The 21,520-nt window shown below is 38.9% G+C and overlaps 1 protein-coding gene across 1 annotated transcript in view; it reads left to right on the top strand.

Moving 5' to 3' along the window:
* DCDC2 (doublecortin domain containing 2) overlaps positions 1-21,312 on the top strand; it is a 70,258-nt gene extending 48,946 nt beyond the window's left edge. Inside the window, exons 10-12 of the mRNA XM_050892381.1 lie at positions 7,229-7,329; positions 19,574-19,915; positions 21,205-21,312. Coding sequence (XP_050748338.1) covers positions 7,229-7,329; positions 19,574-19,915; positions 21,205-21,312 — 551 coding nt within the window. The remainder of the gene's footprint in view (positions 1-7,228; positions 7,330-19,573; positions 19,916-21,204) is intronic.
* Positions 21,313-21,520: the final 208 nt, after the last annotated feature.

Genomic DNA, 21,520 nt, shown 5'->3' with positions numbered 1-21,520 from the left:
TCTGAAGAGAGGAACTACTTGCTTAGAAGCTTGAGGCTGCAATAGTATCAGGTGAAGAAAAATACATGTTTTTTAATATTCCCAACAGTTTCATATGTAAATTGCTACCAGTTTCTTTTTAATTCCATTACTTTTTTATGACAGAAGTCACAGGCATGCACACACATGCAAACCTATCACCAAGGCAGTGGCTTTTTATTGGAAATGGGCCTTGTACAACAGTGATACTTTGAAATAAAAAAAAAAACCCAACCAAAAAAAAAACCAGAAAAGAAAAAGATGTTGTAGACAGGCATAAACGCACATGTCCTCCCTATTCCTCATATCAATCTATTCAATTTAATGAGCCACAGATTTTTTACATTTTGTTTTTAATTTGACTTAACGTTTTTATGAGGCAGCCTCTGTGGTAAGTCACATTAATTTTTTTTTATGGTCACATTAACTTCCTTGCTTACATACAGAGCTTGCAGTTAGTAAATGCCTTTGATTTCCATAAAATATTCAGGGCAGGCTATTATTACAATGTTTTTTTTTATCCCTACTGCTAAACTTCAATCAGTTTAAAATTTGAAATGCATTAATGACTGTATAATGTTGTAATTTGTGCTGCAATAAATGTTTTACAGTTAATGCTGGTTAGGAAAGGAGCTTATACAAGAGCGATTAATTGCTACACTTAATTATTTAAAATATATAGATTTCTTATGAGTTAGTTCAATGTGTAACTCAATTACTATTTAATAAAGTTGTATAACTTTCTTGTTTATCAAAGTGTACAAAAGGATTCCAGCTGAAATACTAAACAGCATCAGACAGAAAATGATCTTTGCATTTTAGCCAAGGTTTGCTCAGCTATACATACATCAATTCATTGCTTCTTTCTGTACATACTGAACTGACTGCACAATACACTGAACATCTGTGTATTGAGACAACCGGTAACATGTATCAGGTGAAATGTTGTTAGTCAAAATGTTTTGGGCATTTATAAATTTGCTATTGCTGATAATTAATCTGTTCTGTACCTGTCAGGAGATTAGCCAGAAGTATAAAATATCTAGAAAATTCCCCTGAATGGTCAGTGGACTCCCTTTCACACAAATGAATTCTCAGGGGCTGCAAAGACAACATAGCTGGCATGGGTAAGGGGACAGGACAGAGTGGGTAACTCTGAAGATGAAGATCCTTGGCTATTAAGAGCCATTATGCAAGAAGCATAATTTACAGCAGTCTTAACATTGTCTTAAATTGTATTGGTTTTATTTGTCCATTTGCAACAAAGTCACAGAGGTGAAAAAGTACTGTAGAAATACAGTACCACCTTTTCTTATCTTTGGTGAAACCAGCTGAGGACTGAGCTGCTTACTTTATGAAATAGACCTTGGCCAAGTACAAAATCAGAAACCCCACACTCTATTTATCAGTCATCCTTTCTAAGATTCTGATCCAAACCTGACCACTCTGCCTTTCTCCTACCCATACTCTCTGGACCTGATTTCCAAAGAGCTGAGCCTTCTGAGAATATCCTCCCTCATGTAATTTCACCATGAAATTTTTTCTGCTGAAAATGTTCTCTTGTCCTTAGTATTTGTGTGGCTCCATTGCTGCTAGCTGTAGAGGTTAGCCATAAAGTAGGTGCCAGTGTTTCAACAGCTGTATCATTTGACTTTGCTTAGGGCAGATTGAGTTGGTTCACCGCTTTTTTGAGACACTAGCTACCTCTCTTCAGTAGAGCTGTTATCAGGCTCCAAGTGTTCCCTTTCCTGGTAACCCTCACAAGGCTTTGGGGAATTCAGAGCTTGAAGCAGTCTGGATCCTCCTGAGATTTCATCAGTCTTTCTTTCTGTGGGATTATGGAGCTGGAGAAGAGGTGAGACAGAGCATAACTCTTGAAGAAGCTCCATAGGAAAGCACTTGCCGTTGCAGTTTTCATTCATCCCTTCAGTCTGAAGCCAAAAAATGCTGTAAGAATTCTTTCCCCGGACTGTAGAGCCACTATCCAGCGTCTTACTAAATATTGTTTGTTGTAGGAATAAATAAGAATAAGAAATCAAGAAAAATACTCACCTGACAACAATGAACATTTTTTCATTGTTGCTTTTTGCTGCACCTCTGTCACAAATGAGTATGTATGGGAGCATCTGAACATAGAAATTCAATTGCAGATAGGTACTACTAAAACAACATTCCTCTTCTCAGGCTTTCCTGAAGGAAGATTCCTTTAAGAAGCTTAAATTGGCATGGGTACCTGCTGGCTTATTCTTTCCGCCCCTCTCATTCTTTCAAGCTTCTACTCTTCCGCTGCACGTAACCCATTTTTCTGCCTTCCTGCTAGTGTGCTGAACCCTGTTTCTTCCCTTAATTTCCGCCCATGTTTCCGCTTCTTTCTATTTGCTCTTGTACAGTTCCTCATTCCCCATATTCCTTCTAACATTACTGTGCCCTCATCATCTCCCTCTGTGTCTATATCCTCCAGCCTCTGCATATCCTCTCTCTCCAGTTGGCTGTTCCTCTTGAATGCCTTTTCCCTCTTGTGATCTGTTCTTTGCCCTTCTGCGGGTTCTTTGTTCCCCTTCCTGCCTGAATTACTGAACATGACCCTGCTTTAAAATAATCAGAAATAACGGGAGATGTTTGTTTAGGTTACCTCACTTCTCTCTCTTTAGGGTATAAAAAATAGTGGTGATTTTTAGCTCAAGACAGTCTGTTTTCACACAGTGACTGGCAAAACTTGAAAAATTCCAATCTCTTCTGGTTGTCTGGACACCGTGGAAAAGTATCCTCACAGAAGATCAGGAGACTCTCACTAATATTTTGCTTGGCCTGTTGACAGAAGCAGCACTTACTGTGGCATGGAGAACTGAGAACCTAACTGAAATAAATCCTCTGATTTATACTTGTCAGCAAAGCTGTAGGGAGACATTTTGGAGCTCAAAGTGCCCTTGAATCCTTTGCTGCCATCGTATTCTACTCAGCTTGGAGCTAATGGGTAGAGTATGCCACAGTTTGACTGTAAGGCTTGGACTTACCTTCCTTTCTTACCCCCTTTTAGAGCTCTTCTGCCCCAACGTTGCCATGACCCTGACTGTGGCCAATTCTCAATTAGTTTGAGGCACAGAAAGTCAGAACTAGCTCTTGTATGAGAAGCATGTTTAATCTACAATAGTTTATGAACCATTTGGAGTCGGCGTAAATGTTCCATCTAATGGAAGTGCTGGGAATTCTCTTTTCAGTAAGATACACTACTTATTTCTAACTTCAGTAGAGATTGCAATATAAGCCCATAACAATATAGAATGAAGACTTGCAAAAATGTTTTTTCGTGTAATTTATAGCATTTTCTAAACTGCCTTCTTGTTTTTCCCTCCCTTAGAGACATGTGTAGAAACTGACTAATGATTCAGAGACAAAGATGTGAAATATTGCATCAATAAGATTTTTTTTGTACTTTTTTTTCCTAAACCAAGCAGCATTTCTGAAATATTACCTATAAAATATGAGGCAAAACTATCCAAACTAACACATTTGCTGGGGAGGTGCTGAATACTCACAGCACTGATAATAGTGATTAATGTGGTCTGCAAGCTCCTGCTGACAAGATCTTGACACAGAATCACATAAACAAGTCATATGTTGGCCTTTCACTCAGCTGCCCTCCTCCAGATATTTGTAAATTCACATGCAAAAAGTGTAAATACTTCTGGCTGAAGTAGAGTAGCAACACCAATAATGTTTACATTTTAAGCTATTTTCTTAATGCTCCATTTAAGCAAGTTATTTTTTTGTAAATTATTTTACAATTTTTGTATTTCTTTTCACTTTTGGTACTGAAGGACAAGAGTACGTGTCCTAATGTAAGACTAATTTCTTTCCTTGCCATTTTCTTTGGAATTTTTTATTTGTTCAAGTGTTACAACTTTCCCATTTTTCAGTTAGTGTCATTTTTTTCTTCACCTGTTTTGGCACATTTCAGACCTAAGTGTTTTTCTTCCTTGCCTGATTATTAATGGTACATGTGTTTTGGACATTTGTCTTCCATACTCTTATGTTTGTGCAGAGGTAAATAATTCATTTCCCTTTTGTTGTCAATTTTCTTATTTCCTTAAATAATTTTTTCTTTTCATTTTCTGACAACAAATCTTTTCTGCCATCCTTTCAGAAACCAACTAACGATCTTTTGTGTTGTATGCATTTGAAATATGCTATTCTTTAACTACTTGTTTTCTTCAAAGAATACAGCTGTTCTGAAAATGGGATAATTTCCCATTTTGTGTGAAAACACTGTCCTTGAAGTTTTTTTTGGTGACTTCTGTGGTCGCTATTCTTTCCCATTGCAGCCTGCCATCTAGTTTTGGCATCTTCCACTCTGTGGAAGAGCAGGAATGCTATTTCACTTTAGAGTGCTTTACATGCAAGACAATGAACAGTGATATCCTTGAGAGATGCTGGAAGAGCTCTTTTGTGCAGAGCTCTTTTAAACTAATCTCTTTTCATTTATGACCAGCTTTCTGAGCAGACACCTGTTAGAAAGTGTTTGGAGGAAATCCCATGGGGATTTCAGTCTTTGCTTATTGAAATCCCCGTTACTAGCTTTTTGGGTACATGGTTTTGAATGGGAATGTTGGTTGCATGACCTGGGTAGAAACCTATTGTCTTCTTCCCTCTCCCTCACTCCCTCCTGGTTTCATGATTAAGGTTTTTGAAAATACTGCACGTCTGTCTCCTTGTGCTGGATTATTCAGCATAGCCCTGAGGCTGATCTACTCTTCTAAGGAGAGGTGCTTTAAAATTGAAAATCCTCAACTCTTGAGATGAATTTTGTGGATTTGGCCTCCAGGGCCAACACATATTCATCTGCCTTGAATTTCTTCTTTTGCCCTGCCAGAGAAAAACCTGATGAGAATTACCTCTGCACCAAAATCCTTTTACCTCTAGAGGCTAGACAATCCCCTTTTTGTTGAAAGACTTGGGGATCTTGAAGGCAAAGGTGTTGTTACAGAGTCTAAGTGGAATGATGGTGATATTAAATGCAGTTCTCTCAGACACTGATTTGAATTTTTATAGTTCAGATTCCAAGGAATCTAGGATAAGGTTATTTTCTTAGGTACTTAAGGGAAGGCCTTGAATTAGGAGAGTCATCATGGTGACTTTCAAGGAACACATTACATTTTCCTCTCAGAATATGGTGGCGATCTATATCTCAATTGAATGTCTATGATGAGACACAATGACGATAATATCAGGTAAGAGAAACAGAACCTTCTGTCCCTTAGAGAGCTCAGAAAAATGGGAAATGTGAAGTGTATTGATTATTTGAAAAAGTACAAGTAGCACCCATTCAGATGCATTTTGTTGCTACTCTCAGCTGCTCCATGTTTTTATTGCTGAATTTGTCAAAAAAACCTGTCTTGGCAAAGGGGGTCTATAATGAGATATGTACACGTAGATTGTCCAAGATTTACCATACTGCCAGCAAATACTGGATGTCCTTAGTTGGTTTCAGTGGAACATACTACAACACATGCATTATATTTAATAATCTACAAAAAAAGGAAATTAGGGAAAGAAAATTATTATTTCCATGCTAAGTGTGAAGATGGGACCTTTTTCAAGATGTATGAGATGTTTAGGATAAGAATGCAACCAATGATGCTAAGAACCCTGTGGTATTTCCAACATGAGTACTTCCAGAGGACGAGTAGTATAGGTCTTTTGGCGGAGTGGGGAGGTTCCAGCAGGATTGATGCTCAGGTACTCAAGCAGCTATGTCCGTCAGATAATATCTCTCGTAAGATGCAGCCAGCAGTAGCACTCTGGAATATCATTGTGATGTTCCATAGACTTCCCCATTTCTGCCTCTTCATTTCAAACTGTGAGAACAGCTTTAATTTCTGGTGCTCTGGTCAGTGGCCTGTCAGTAGACATCTAAGGCCATCTGGATGAGCTGGCACCTCCCCTCCAGTTAGCCATTTGCAGTGGTATGGTATGCCTCAGAATTTTGTTCCCAGGGTAAACTCTTTCCTTGGCTCTTGTAGTGATGAGAAAGTAACTGGAAAAGTAACTTCCAGAGTAGTCAATGCTGACTTTTTATGCAGGTGGACTCTGGATTTCTCTAAGTCTTGGGTTTTTATCCATTATTTTTCCTCCTTCTCAATGGTTCTGTGAATGGTTCAGTGCTACACTAGGGCTGTTTATTTAACAGTATCCAGCAATGTAGATCAATTTGCATAGTCAATTGATATTATCAAGTTCATATCCTTTTATGAAGAATTAAGAGGCAGTCCAAAACAGCAAAAATATTTTTTCCTCTTTCTTATTGTAGTTACTTATCATGTTGGGTATGAACACATCAGCATAGGACCATCTGTCTTTCCTAGAGAGAGGGAGATGATTTGGAGTAACCTATGCTTTTAATTTCTGGGCTGTTTTCAGTTTGGGGGGAAGGGAGAGAGGAATGTATGTCACTTGGAAATGGTTTGTTTTCTGTAGGTACCTGTCTTCACTTTCCTAGTTAGCTGATACTGAAAGACTTGTATTAGAAACTTCGAAGACCCCTAGTTTTTACTTACACTTGGGGGAAGAAAATTACTCAAACTAAATGGTGTAAAATCTTTGCAAAATTGACCATTAACCTTGTTAGCTAGGAGTATGTGCTTTTTGATGTGAACGTGGAGTTTCAGCTACAATTCTACTTGCACGTGCCCAAGGGTGGGGAGTAGCATTAAACCCAACTGTTTCTGTTAATCTTTTACTCCTGTCCTGGTTCACTATGTTTGTTATTGATTCAGAGCCTGATATTTTTGCTAGATGTGTGTTATAATGCTAATTACTAGAGGGTACTGTCATTGACAGTAGAAATAGAAGTAATATATTGTAATGTATTAAGTTCAGATTCACTCCTGACCTTTGCCAGAAGTGAAGGAAATTCAGATCCAAGGCTTTGTTTAGTCTCTGTTTCCTTCCCTTTCCCTTTCCCTTTCCCCTTCCCCTTCCCCTTCCCTTCCCCAAATGGTGTAGCATGTAAGTATTTGTTATTAAAAAGGAAAGGAGAACAAATTGACAATAATGGGAGACTGAAAACTTCATTAAAAGAACTGTATAGGGAATGGTGGGTCAGCTCAGAAACCTGCTCTCAGAAACAAAATTGAATGCAGTTCAGTAGTTGTGCCACACAGTGTCACAGTTGGACTTCACTTCCTTCCACTCTGTATCTTTCCCATTGTAGGTGAAGATATTTACAAAGCCAGAGAAGAGGGGTCTGAAATGTGGGGGGCAGCTGAAGTGCAGGAAGATGAAGATACTCGTGTAGAAGTTCCGCTGGACCAGGTATTGATCGAGCTTTAAATAAATGGCTTTCTTTTTAGGATCACAGGTTGTATGTTGTTTTTCTTTCCCCAATTTCTTGGGGAAAGTGCACAGCATAATTCTGTGGGGATGATTGTAACAGCTCAATGACATGGCTTCTTTTATGGGAGCTTTAGCAAATCTTCGTTTCTCTGTTAATGTGTCAAATATCAGTTACCTTTTCATCAGCTTCAGAACTGCTCTGAGAGCCCTTATAGGGCCTTAGAGAATCAGGACTCCCTACTGTCACAACCTACCAAATAGATCCACCCGGATCGCAGTCCCTTTATACTGGTGGAGCAGTGGAAAGGGACTATAGCACAGAATCAAGGTCAGAATTCCTGCAGTCCTGAACCACACACAGGCGTGGATTTATCTGATTTTTATTAAAGCTGCCAGCTTTCTTCAGTTGGAACAACATGGTACTTAGTTGGCCAACTTTTTAATCATAAGACTTATGTGCAATAAATAGGTCTTGATAACTAAACATAAGATTCTATCCCCTTTGTTTTACTTTGATTTGTTTTTAAAAGAAACTCCTGTGAACTGAAATAATACAGGGAATAGGTAGGTTGAAGTTTATTCCAATGAAGTGGAGAGTAGGCTGCTTAAATTATTTGCTGAAAAATTACCTTTTTTTTTCCTGCTAGTGAATTGCTCACAAGACAGTCCTCTTTTTCATCTTACGTGTTTGTAGGGATTTGCCAACTTGTTCAACTTTGTGTCCGGTCCATAATGCAAGATGTTGCATTGTGCTTTTGGTGTCTGTTGATAGTGGCTTGGGGCCAGCCACCTAGGCCACAAGATAATATTTCCGATCCATGCTGCAGTGTAAGGAATCACAGTATACCCAATAGATTTCTCAGGCTAAAAATCATCCCAACAACATAAGGGATTCTTGGACATTTTTCTGACTTCCTGGTGGTCAGCTCAGTGCTGAGGAACTGTTGTTAATGTGAGATTGTAAACAAATAGGAGGGAGGGAGTTAGAAATATTTGTTTGTAAATACACTTTAATTACCAGGGCAACATGATGGAGCACAAACAATCCAGGAGATTTCTGGAGTGTGTTGGAGACAATTTTTTGATGTAGGTAGTGAGATACATGATTAGGCATTCTGCTGGATTTTCTACTCATGAATAAAGAGGAAGTGGTTGGGGATGTGATAGTGGCAGCCTTAGTTGCAGTGGCTGTGAGATGATAGGGTTTAAGACCCTGAAGAAAGTGGGGATGGCAAATAACAAAATAAAAATCCTGGAATTCAGGAGAGTGGACTTTGGCTTGTTTGGGAAACTGGCAGGCAGGATCCTGTGCGAGGCTGCCCTGAAGTGCAGAGGAACACAGGAGATCTGGTTGATCTCCAAGGGCATCTTCCTCAAAGCACAAGAACTATCTCCGTGTGCAAGAAAACAAGCAGGCACAGCAGGAGGCTGGTTTGAACAGAGGACTCCTGACCTCATACTAAAAGAGGTAGTGTATGGTAGGTAGAAGAGGGGATGGACTGCTAAGAAGCAGTATAGAGACATTGCCTGCACATGCAGGGATGGAATTGGGAAAGCCAAAGCTTGTCGAGAAATGGAAACTGATGCATGTGATTGGGAATAACCAACATGGATTTATTATGGGCAAATCATACTTAACCAACCTCTTTGCCTCAGTGATGAAATAACTGGCTCTGTGGATGAAGGGAAAGCAGTTATTGTCATTTATCTTGCTTTCAGCATAGACTTCCATATTTGTAGGAGAAATTGGAAGAAGTGTGGTAGATATGAGGAGGAAGCTATCCCTAAGGAAGCTAGGGACTGGATTTGTGGGCTACAAGGTGGATGAAAAACTGGCTGGTTTGGTGGGACTTTAAAGGTCAGTTGGTTGAAATTTAACTGGCACCTATTTATGGATGGTGGTCCTCAGGGTTTGATACTGGATCTGATACTTTTTAACACATTAATCAGTAACATGGATGATGGCATGGGATGCAGCCTTATCCAGGCCCAGTAGTAAAGCCAAACTGTCATTATCAGCTGATATGCAGGGCTGCCTTTCAGAGCAATCTCAACAGCTTGAAGGAATGGGCTGACTCAAGCCTCATGAAGTTCAACAAAGAGAAATATGAAGCTGGGCACCTGGAATGCAGTAACTGTGTATTGGTACAGTCTTGGCACAGGTAGACTAGGGAGTAACTGCAGAAAGGGCCATGCAGCTCCTGTGGCTAGCAAGTTGACGATGAGTCAGCGGTGCTCCCTTTTGGTGATGAGGTTGACTGTGCAGGCTGGGCTAGTAAAAGCACAGCCAGCACATCAAGGGAACTGATTATCTTCCTTGACTTGGCACCTCTGAGGTTGTATCTAGAATATTTTGTCCAGTTTTGAGTCCTTCCCAGTACAAGAGAGATATTTACAAACAAGAGAGAGTCCAGCACAGCAACACACTAAGAAGTTTAGGAGGCTAGAGCTTATGACACAAGGAGAAGCTTAGGGAACTGGGTTTGTTTCTCCTTAAAGGTTAAGCAAGAGAAGGCCAATCACACTGCTCTCTTCAGCCACAGGTGGAGTAACAGAGAAGATGGAGCCAGACTTTTCTCTGTGTTGCACAGCAAAAGGATGAGGCAATGGTCAAAAGGTGCAGCAAGGGAAATTGTAATTGGACATAAGAAAAATGTTTTCAACAGTGAGAACTGTATGCACTTTCCTGTCCAGAGAGGGTGGGGAATCTTTGTCTTTGGTGATATTTAAAATTAAACCAGACAGGGCCTCAAACAACTTATTTTTACTTTGAAGTTAGTGCAGCGGGGCACTGGCCTAGATGATCTCTAGAGCAGTAGTCTTCAAAGTGGACTGTGCACAGCCCAGGCGGTGTGCAAGACGACCCATTGGGGTGCAGGAAGAAAATGTTAGAACTTCAGTAGTACATGTATATAATTTATAAATAAATAAATATACATATATTGGGGATTCGTGCTCAAGAAGTTTTTACTGATAGAAGTGTGCAGTCAAAAAAGTTTGGAGACCACTGCCCTAGAGATCTCTTCTAACATAACTTTTCTGTGATTCTGTATTTATCCATCTTTGATTATTTCAGTCCTATAATCAACTTTTTTTTAGTAAGCTTCAGTTTTTTGTGCTTACTATTTAGTTGGCTGATTTTTTTCAATTTATTTGTATTGGGTAAAAGAATACTAGACATATATACATTTTGCTTGTCTTCTGCTTTTAAAAAATGCCTGAGGGGAAAATAGAAGTTTTATGACCTTATACTTTGTATATCAATTTCTGCCTGCATTACTAACCTGTACATTAACAAAAGCCACATATGAAGTTGCTGCTGTAGCCATTTTGAAGAATGGCACCATACCATCTGAAAAAAAATCTGGATCTCTCCATTTTATTTTAGGCTGCTGTTTCTAAGAAGGATCATTCTCAGTGATTGATTCACTTTAATGGGAATGAGTGTTCCTCAGCTATTTTGTAGACATTGTTCTTGAAGACGCGTGAATCAGGTGATTGAAAGAGGCAAGAGCATGACTGTCCTGGTCCCTGATATAAGGAATGCTACAGCTGTGTCTTTTCACAGCAAATACCTGCCCCGGCCTCAGAGACTTATGTGCTAAACACCATTGGGCTCATCAGCCCTGTTAATTGCAGTTGTCCTAGTGAGGTGGTGTGATAATTAGGATGTGTTGGGTTGTACTGGTAGTACTGACATTGGGGAAGAACATGCTGCCTGTCATCTTAATCTTTGTTTCTTATGACATCCTGAAGTATATCCTGCCCTGGTCTTGACAGTGTAATAATCAAATTGAGAAATTATTTGTCTGTTTATTGGCCTCTGAAGATGCGTAAAGAATTCCTCTGGGTAGCATTTGACAGTGTAAATTGGGTTGTCAAGTCTTAGTTTTTAGGTTGACTGCAATTCATATGAAATCCAAGAGCCCTGGAGGCGGCCGCCTTCTTCACGGAGATCCTACAGTGCAGGCAACAGTTCTGCCCATTCTGCCATGTGTCTCACCAGTTTGCCTCAGCCAGAGGATGGTGACCATCACTAGGGAGGGGAGAGTAGTTAACTCTCCACTACCACTTCTGTACTTGGCAGTGGTAGCTGTGGTTGTTGATACAGTTGCCAGTGAGCATTGGATGTGCTGGCAAGCTTGCAATGCTAGGAACTTGCTTGATACCTCCAAGCTCATGTACCGAGGCCCATGCATCGTCCTCAGATGGAAATATTTTTCAGTTGCTACCAACTGTTTTTGCCACCTGGACAAGGAACTGGAAGCAGGTGTGTTTGAGAAGGAAAAAAAAATTAAAAAATCAGTCATGCACACTATTAATAATCTGATTTTCATATTTTCAGAAAAGCCAAACAAAGCATCAAAATTTATTGCAATTCAAGCCATGGTTTATTTATCATTTTATAACTTCATGTATAGTTTCCTAGGTAATCTGGCAAGAAGCCAGGTCCTTCTGAGTAGCACTGAGTACTTTTTATTCCCAGATAACTGAGGTTACTCAGACCTTGGAAGCATTTAGCATTTTACATGTTCAAGTTCTTATTAATGACCATTTAAAATCATTTTAAATTCTGTGATGTAAAGCTTCATAGCTTTTTCTTATCTGAACTGCAGTTTCTGTTATTGCTAGAAATACGGAAAAGGACAGCCAGCCAGGGCTTGACTATCTTGCATAATGCATAAATATTTACATGCCAGCTTTCACTAGAATGCTGACACTTCTGATATGCTATCATTTCCATCAGCCATATAAATGAGGTGGTGAAGATAGAGCTTAGTCTTTTTTCTTTTTATGTACCTTCTTTGTCTTGCCATTTGAAGTACATGGTTGAACAAATGCCAGATTAGCCATTAACTAAACTTAGTGTAATACTAGCTAGACACCCACTTATGTCCTATTCTGTACAATGCTGTCTGCCAGCTGAGAACACATTAAAAGAACAGGATTTGCTTTACTCCAGACTAGCTGACAGTTGTAATTGAACATCAAGGAGGAAAAAATCAGTGTTTTGCCTAAAACCAAACCAGACCCTTCTGTTCTATATTCTCTACCGAGACTTCAGCTTCCAAATACAAAATGGATAGTTTCTTCTTTTGACATGCAGACTTACTCCAGCTTGGTTTTTCACATCACTGTCAACATCCGCGGGAACTGATAACAGACTATGAAATCAATTGTGCAAATAGCAAGGGAACAAGGTGGTTTTATCGCAGTTCTTGGTAGGGAGGCAGCAAAACAATACAAGTTTCTTATTTGAGATGGTAATTAAGTGTGTTACTTTGAGTTTGCTGATAATAATATAAATATATTCAAAGTAACTCTTTCTGAGATAGAAAATTTTCTAACTTGTAAAGCTTTCAGAACAAGCTACTACTTTTCCTTTAATTTTATATAGTTTGTGAAATACAAAAGCAGCAGTGGGTAATAATAGTATTGAAATAACACTGCAAGTTTGCATTGGTTTATCCATTTCCATAAGCATGGCTGTTATTCTCCCACGCTGAGCCCTAGGGAGGTGGGGTAAGTGTGAGGGTTATGAGATACGAAGTTGTCCAGTGCATGACCCCTACAAGGAATTCAGGCATGTTGTTGTGCCAGCCTACTTTGCCGTGGGGTATATGATACTGGCTATTAAGATGTAAGTGATGTAGAATGAATCTGTTGGGTTTTTTCCCCCCTCCAGATTCATCATCCCCATCTCCTTCTCTCTTTCTGTGTTTATTTGTAAAAATCATTGGATGATAAATTTGTCTAACAGGCACTGATTTGGGTTTTTTTGCAGATGTTCACACTCTTGGTTCTTTCACTAGCCACTTGCTTTCCATTATTACAGACACATCCACTGATTAATGCAGTCCTGATGCCACTCATTATTCCCCATTTCCTGGGCTGTGATGTGATGTGAGATTGTGTAGCTCCCCTAGGTGCTCTCTCTGTAGCTGGAGTGTATCATCAGTAGCAGAAAATTTGCACCTTTCATTTGCAGTTTTCATTATGGAGTATACATTTTGCTTTAGAGACCCAAGATTCACCTCAGTGAACAGAATAAAATGTTTACCATCTTCCCTATTGCTGAAGGCAAAATGTTAAAGTTTACATTCATTCAACGTTAAAACAGGCTGACTACTTGAAGAGACATTCCTTGATTAAAAAGGCTAGAACTTTCCATGGGGAAACATTTTGCACTACGTCAGTAAGGATTTCAAAATGGCATTTGGAAAGAATACATGCAGAACTTTTTATGCTCAAATTTTGCTACAACTGATGCAGCTGTAAATTAAGCCTTCTGGATTTTGAGTGCTGGCAAGCCAGCAGATAAGATTTTTCCCTGCATGTTCTTCTTTCAGCTCCACTGATTTACATTTAATTTTTTTATTGTTTGTCTGTTTGAGATAGGGAAACGTACTCTGGTTGGTTCCTTGCAGCTCAGAATGAGAAGAGAGATCTTCCTTCCGTTTCTGCATTGGATGACTGTGATTTCTGAAGCTGTAGCAGCAAGGTCTGATCTTTCCTTTAAAGGCCTGTGTGGCCAACTGTTGGAAGGCCTTCACTTCTGAGTGAAGCCTGCAAACGCAGTTCTAGTGTTGATACCACTAGTGTTGATACCACTTTGAAAAAAGTTTCCGCTCTCTGTGTGCACCTGTCTTGAAAAAAATCTAGCAATGCTAGAGCAAACAATTTCTGAAATTGCTTAACTTCTAGGGCATTTTTCATTCACTGTAGAAGAGTCTGTTTCTGGAAAAAAAACATTTCTGTATTTTTGCAACCTCAGTAGGGCTTCTTTTTAAATGTGTATCAATCTTCTCATTGTCTACAGGGATGCTCAACAGGTCATACTGTATTGTAGGGTGTGAAGTTTAGGCAAATTTTAATGTACACATGGAAAATCTTATGGAAAAACTATACATGCTTGTCAGTGAAATAGATGGAGAAAAATATTGTTGACTTAGGTACATATTAGAAAAGTAAAGATCTGATCAGATGTTTTCTTCTCTGCCATGGCCATCTTGTGATTAAGGAATTATGCATGCTTCCAATTACCACACAATGAAACTGAGGAATGGAGTTTGAAAGGCTGTTTTTTCTACACTTCAAGTTACATAGTTTCCATTCATTCCAGTTAGACTTCTGGGTGCTATGAACTTCTGAAAAACTAGACTCTGTGGACTCAGGTGCTGCATTTGTTGTAAAAAAATAAAATAATGCATCCAACTCATAAAAAGGTTGGAGTTTAAATGTTGTGGTATAAAGACTTTTTTGCCTTCAGGAACAACAGCGCATTTACTATGTGGGAAGTGTAAGACTGATAAACCCTTAACTATTCATTTGCTTGTTTTTAAGAGCCTGGGTTTTGTAAATGATGTGGAAGAGAAGAGGGCTGCTGTCACTTAGCAACCCTATCTGGTTCGGGAACAAAATGTTTTGCTGTTGGAATCTATGCAGTGCTGCTACAAAGCATTCCTGACAGTAGGAGCAGGGGCAGCTCTGTTCTGGAGTGGTTTGGTGCAATCAAAGTTAAGTGTTCCTGGTGCTGCATTTGTGAGATGTATTCATGCCCGTATTTGTGACCATTAAGATTTTTGTTGTCTACCTCATTGTTTGTCTGTTGTGACCATTAGCCAAGTAAACATTTCCAAATGGCTTCAATAAAGCAAAATTATGTTTTACATTAATGGTCCAAAATAATTTCCTCCTTAAACGATTTGTGATACTGCACTTCTCAATATTCTAGTATCAGTCATGTACAAACCTTCTGAGAGGTTACATTGGCATCCCTAGAGGAAAAGAAGCCAAATGCTTCAATGTCTGAAGATTTCCTGACTTATTGCTTTTGAATGATGATGGCATTTGGTAATGTAGCTCTTAATGAGTGATAGCATGATGAGTGTAATTAGAATACATCTTTCTTTTTTTAACACTCTGTTTTTGCTGAGATTAAAAATACCATCAAGCAATCATACTTCTTGAATGCAAAATGAAATTCACTCTGTTCCTCATCAACCTGCTAGTAAGTCAGGAGGTTTCCAGAAGGCAAGCTGGGTCCATGTTTCCAACATGAAGTTGAGAATGACTTCAGTTGTTCTACGTGCTTTTGGTTGAATATGCCTTTCAATATACATATACAAGTCTTCTGTCAGTGAGTCTTTATTGCTAGTCCATGACAAGCAAAGAATTGTGCTCACATTCATGAAGGTATGGTTTGAAAACTAGTTATTTTAACTACTGTACTTTCAACTGGGAAACTGCAAAAGCATCATCTTTGCTTAAAAGATGCAGCCAGCAATACAAGAAAGCAGATTACTTCCTATTGTCTTGCAACCATACAAAAGGCAAAATTACAAACCTTACTATGAGTAGTTCTGACTATAGGAGGAATGAGGATAATCCATCACAGTCACCGGAAGAGTCCCCTGTCCTAGAAGTCGCTTACTTGTCAGTGAAAATTACCTCAAGGATTAAGAATGTAATCACCTCATGCTTCTCCTGTCCTGAATTTATTGCTGTCAGGTTCAAGTTGTGCTGTTGTTTTTTGTGATGTGGACACAGGACTAAAGTAACACAGGAACACTTATTCTATAGTTTGTTACAGTATAGATGTTTAGTTACCCTGGGCTACAACTGGCTGGATGCTTCCAACAGGAATTTTTGAAGTGCCTCTTGTTCTGTTATGATCCTGGAATCTCTCATGTCGACATGTTGATATTAATATTTGATGCTCATGTTCATTTAGTTGTGTTACAAAGTGGTGATGGACCTCAGTCACTCAGGCCTGGAGATATAGCTGGTTCTCTGGGTTTGAGATGCCCTGAGCTTTTACAGGAATCCCAAATGTAATGTACTTGTACAACTTCCTGTGAGCCAACACACTGGCTGAAAGCTGAACTTGACTTCTCGGGTGCAAAGAGGAGCAGCAGAGTCCCACATCTGTCTTGACTACCCGGCCAATGCATTCCCTATAAGGAGCTCTTACTGGGAATATTCTGGTTATTTAAAAGATGGCTGATGAAAAACTAAAAACTATGATGTGAAATGTCACTGCTTTTCCTTAAGTATACAAGACCATTGCTGACTTCTAGAAATGAGTCTGATAGTTTCTGCAAGGACATGTAGGTCTGAATCAGCATATCTGTTTTGTTTTCAGTACGCCCATCCTGATTTATTCTGACTGAGAGAACACAGTTTGCAGTAACTTTGATGTATACATAATAGGCATTTTGTACAGTTGTAGGTGGAGGGATGGCTGGAGTGTATCGAATTCATTGAAAAGGTTCCCATTGACTCCAGGGGACTTTGAATTATACCCTGACCCAGCAAGCACTTTGTCCTGTAATGTAGGCTTTAGATAGCTATTTCAGGTTCACTGAAATCACTGGAACTGTTCAAGAAGGTAAAGTTAAGCATGTACAGGCTTTGGACCATAAAACCCCCTCTATTTTTCTCCCTTTTTCTGTTTTCCTCCCTGCATGTGTATATGCACAAAAACATTCTCTTTCCCTAAATATGAATAATCTAACTTTTGCTAAGTATATCTCTTTCTCAGTGAAGAAGGCATACTTAAAATAGAGAATGCTAATTTATGCATAGCTAGTAGATCAATAAGTTCTCGGTAGAAAGTATCACACTTTTTATGTAGAGAGCAATGTATGATTTGGTGGGTGATTTTGGCCTTCAATTTCCTCCCTACAGTCCTGTCTTAGGTCTGCTGTGCATTCTGAAATGCATCGTTTGTGGTCATATTCACATTTCAAAGCTTACCTATGACTCTGCATGCAGTGGGAACCATACTGCATCTTAGATTACCTTGCGGAAGGTCTTTTCCTCTGGATGAATGTTGATTTTAACTTGTTTGAAATGTCCATTCTAATGTAGTGCAGCTTGAAAGGAGATTAAATGAAGAACGCATTTTGCTTTCCAATTACTAGCTGTAAACATGACTTTTTATTTTTGTCTGTAGTAGTAATAACCGTTGTAGTAATATGCTCAGCTCTCTTGAAATTTTCAGTTACTATAAAAACATTCACTTGCACTGATGGGATTTGTTTTACTGATCTTGTTTTGTACTATTATTTTTCAGGTGAGTTAGCTTGACTGGTCAAGTTAAATTAGTTGAAATTTGAATGTTATTTCATGCCAGTTCCCTGTGAGCTTCCAGTGAGTTTCTGGGTACAGTTCAATAACACTGTGTTTATCTTCTATGTTACTCAGTTTTAACTCTTAAAAAAATTTGCATCCACACCTATTTTAGACAGATAAGGTCTAATGAGTCTAGCTAGCGTAGCACCTTAGGAAGTTACTGCCCCTCAAACGTCCATTGTGCTTCTATGCCAAAGACTGCTTCCACAGCAATGAAACCAGTAAAAGCATATGCATTAGGATACATATGTTTACACTATGATGTAAAGTCTACACACCTTCTTCTGCAGTCCAAAAAGAGCCACCATACTAAAGCAGTTCAGACAAGGGTAGATATTCTCTTCTGCTGGTGGGTGCAATCAGTGGGAAATAATAGTATCTCGGATGACTACAACAGTTAACTAAGAAAGCCTGGTTTTACTTTTCTTCTTTTCTTACCCTCTCTTCATTTGGTGTTTGTGACGTCATAGCAAGCAGGTGTCATTAAGCAAAACCAAAACCGCTTACTTTTAGCTAGCAATGTCTGGTGCATTTAATTTGTCCTGCCCTCCCCTGTTTCTGGTCAGAATCCAGAGCTGCTAATTTCGTTAGCAGATTGAAAACAAATTAGTAGGTCACATGTGTAAGACTAGCAGGTAACTTCTGAGAATTTATGGATCTACAGATTTTTTGCTGTCTTTATGTGCTGGAGGTTACCAAAGTTGGCTCAAGTTTGCTTTGGATGGTGCCTTCTTTGAAGGTGTCTGTAAAGACTTGGCTTTTTATTTTAGTGGTAATAAGGCCAGTTTGATGTTACCAGATGAAAGTGAGTCAGGAAGGCTTGAATAAAAAACACACAGAGACTACTGTACTTCAAAAATTACTTAGGGAGCCATTATTTATCTGGTCAGGTGAGCATATAATATTTCTAGTAATTTGTCATTCTATGGATTATTACAACACAATAACTTGCCCTTTTTCAGCTGTGTCAATGCAGTATTGTGCACTGGCATAATAAAGTTGCCTTGTGTTGCTACTTAGATATCAAAGCAAAAGCAAGGTGTTTCATCAGGAGGCTTCAATCAGTTGTTGGTATTGCTGAACTGGCTTTTACTAATATGTTGAAGGTGATGAGAGACTCCTTTTGAAATGTTAGTATTAGTGAGGAAAAGAGATTTTTAGAAGACATAACTTATAGGTCTGTAGCAGATAGCTGCCTGCATAAAGGAGCTGCTAATGATAGTAAAATTCCAAACGCTTTTGATTAAGAGATAATCTATTGCTCTCAGCTTGTTTGCTTTAGATTTAGAGTCTGATGAGGCTGTGTGGGAGGCAGACACCCTGTCACTCCTGTGGGATTTTTTTTCTCTTTATTTTCATTAAAACCTTAGCACAAGTACATAAGTCATCTTGGCAGCGGGGGCATTGGTTCACTGAATAGTCGGGTGAATCTTCAAAGCTGAAAGTAGAAGACAAATGACAAAAACTAGATAGTATGTGCATCAGCCTTCCAGGTTGTCATGAAATGGTGCTGCTAGCAGCTTTATCTATAGTGAGTTTCTGCTTACTCTTCTTCAATATGGGACAAGATCCTGTTCCTCCTGTCTGTTGGTCCGACTCTGTGTAGGAAAAATTAGTTGCTGGTCCTTCTCTTTAATTTACCTGCATGGCCTGGTCCATAGGTAAAATGCTTCTTGGGGAACAGTTTGTGGGCTAATGATGCATGATATTTTATTGTGACAGCATTTTATAAACAAGTACATACTAAATGCTAGAATGTCGGAGAACCTGGAATAGCTGGAACAAAATAGCTGTTGCTGTATTAATTAAATCTAGCTCATTTCAGTTGTTTTGAGTATGGTCAAATGGATTTACCCAGTGTAATACATTTAAATCTCACTAACACCTTTTTTATGTAGAATAAGGGTGCATTATGGGGTGTTAGTACAGGAGCATCATTTTCTGTCCATGTAGACAAACCTCAAATTAGCATACTTACTCCCCAGTAATGATGTAATTGTGATTTTGATGTCTGTCACGTTTCAGAATTGCTTGGAGCATTCTGATTAAAAACGCCTCATAATGCTGCTGCTTTTCCTTTCACCAGAGGCCAGCAGAAACTGTAGATGAAGAAGAAAATGCAGAAGAGGAAAATGACAGGGGAGAGGAGGCATATAGAGGAGAGGAAGAATATCCAGAAGTGAATGGAGAGCAAAGTGGGGAAACTGTTAAAGAAAGAAGTGAAGTGGAAAAGAAGAAATTAAATGAGAATTATGAAGATGAAGCAGAAGAAACAGAGAATGTTGACCAAGCAGAGGAAGAGGAACTTATCCATTTAAATGGCAAGAAAAATGAAGAAAATGGTGAGGGAATGGAGCACTTGAACTACCAAGGTGATCTTCAGCCTGAAGAAGAAATAAAAGAAGAGGATTCTGACAGTCAGAACCAGGTGAGTGTTTATTCGTTCAGTTTGTTGTTCTTAAGTTATTGTTCCTCATTCATCTCAGCCTCAGGCTTCTCAGCTAGTTTCTAAGTAGCTCACTCCTGATAAGGTCCTGAGAGCATTTATGAGAACTTCAGTTTGTGGAAAAGCTGTTTTCCATCTGTATAGATCAGTTACATCAGTAATTACATTATATGCTTTCCAACTGAGAAAGCAGATGTTTCTCGCTATTTGATGAATCTGCATCTCCTGCTTTCCTGAGTATGCTAAATTTTGAAAAAAAGTAATAAAAACAATTCTTGCAATTTCCAGAAAAGCATAATCATTGTGTATTTCCACACTACATTGTCCTTTAGGACAGAGCAGAAAGATGTGCTCATGAAACCACAGTGCCTCATTATTTTGATGAGTTGACTTTCACAGAAGTTGCATCTCATAAAGGGCTCTTGCCACTGCTTTGTGGAAGTTTCATCTCCTTTTCTTAGAAATTGGAAAAGAAAGTGGAGATGAACAAGATCCTCAAAGCAAAGGGCTTTAGTTGGTTTAAAAGCAAATATCCTATTACTTTAGGAGACACAGTAACACGCTGTTGGCTTAGATGGAGGCATGCAGCCCAGAAAAATAAAGTGGACTACCCTGGCTGTCAGATGAACTGACCAGCGAACAGAATGTGGGAAACGAAGTGTTTTGTTTGATGCGGAGAATCCAGATCTGGGATGTGGAGAATCCAGATCTGGGAAGAGTGGTATTCTTGAGCGTCAGAAGCAGAACAACTTGCTGCATATTGCCTGCCTATAGGCTGCTGAAAAACAGACTCTTTCTCTGCTTCTTGTGACACTGGGAATGGTTTCTTGCACCTTACAGCTGGGCTTTCTTGTGTTTCTGTATGACACACAAGAACATTTTTCAGTTAAGAGAGCTGAGTAACGTGACATTTTCTTGGGCCCTGAATTTATTCTATGCTTGATTTATTGATTTCTTTGTTTGTTTTTAGAAAAGTTGAAGTTATTTATGCAAGTGGAGAAAGTGAGTGAGCATTCACTTTATATGGATATGTGGGTAACTGGATGTTTGATGAAAGCACTGGGGGGAACCTCTAATTTGAGTACTTTCTCCTTTGGAAGGTATATAAGTATGAGGTAAAGGAAAATGTTAATGTGATCACTCTTGGAAAACATTTTTTCACATTAAGAATACCTTGTGGAAATTTTAGTATGAAGTGCTAACATTGTATTGAAATGAAGTGAAATCTTTGTTACCCGATGAAGTTAACAGTACCTGTCCTTTTTCTCTAGGTTGATTCCCATCTTGAAAAAACATCCACAAATCCAAGGGTGACAATCACCAGCCCACAGGAAAGTGAAAAAAATGACCAGAGCAATGACTATGCTGCAGTTGCATAGATAGAAAAAATGTAATGAGCAGAAAATGAAAGATTATAATACTTTAAATATAAAGCATGTTATTTTTTGTGATTGATAACTTATAATGGGAAGATAGGTTGAGTACCCACATATTGAGTCTTGAGATGATAATGCCATATGGACTGATATAGAAAACAAACACTAATAGCTACTAGAAGAACATAGAATTATTTTTACAAGGTGAGAT

This window comes from Gymnogyps californianus, chromosome 2, assembly GCF_018139145.2.
Source record: "Gymnogyps californianus isolate 813 chromosome 2, ASM1813914v2, whole genome shotgun sequence".
Lineage (NCBI taxonomy): Eukaryota > Metazoa > Chordata > Aves > Accipitriformes > Cathartidae > Gymnogyps > Gymnogyps californianus.
This window is presented reverse-complemented; position numbering and strand designations above follow the sequence as displayed.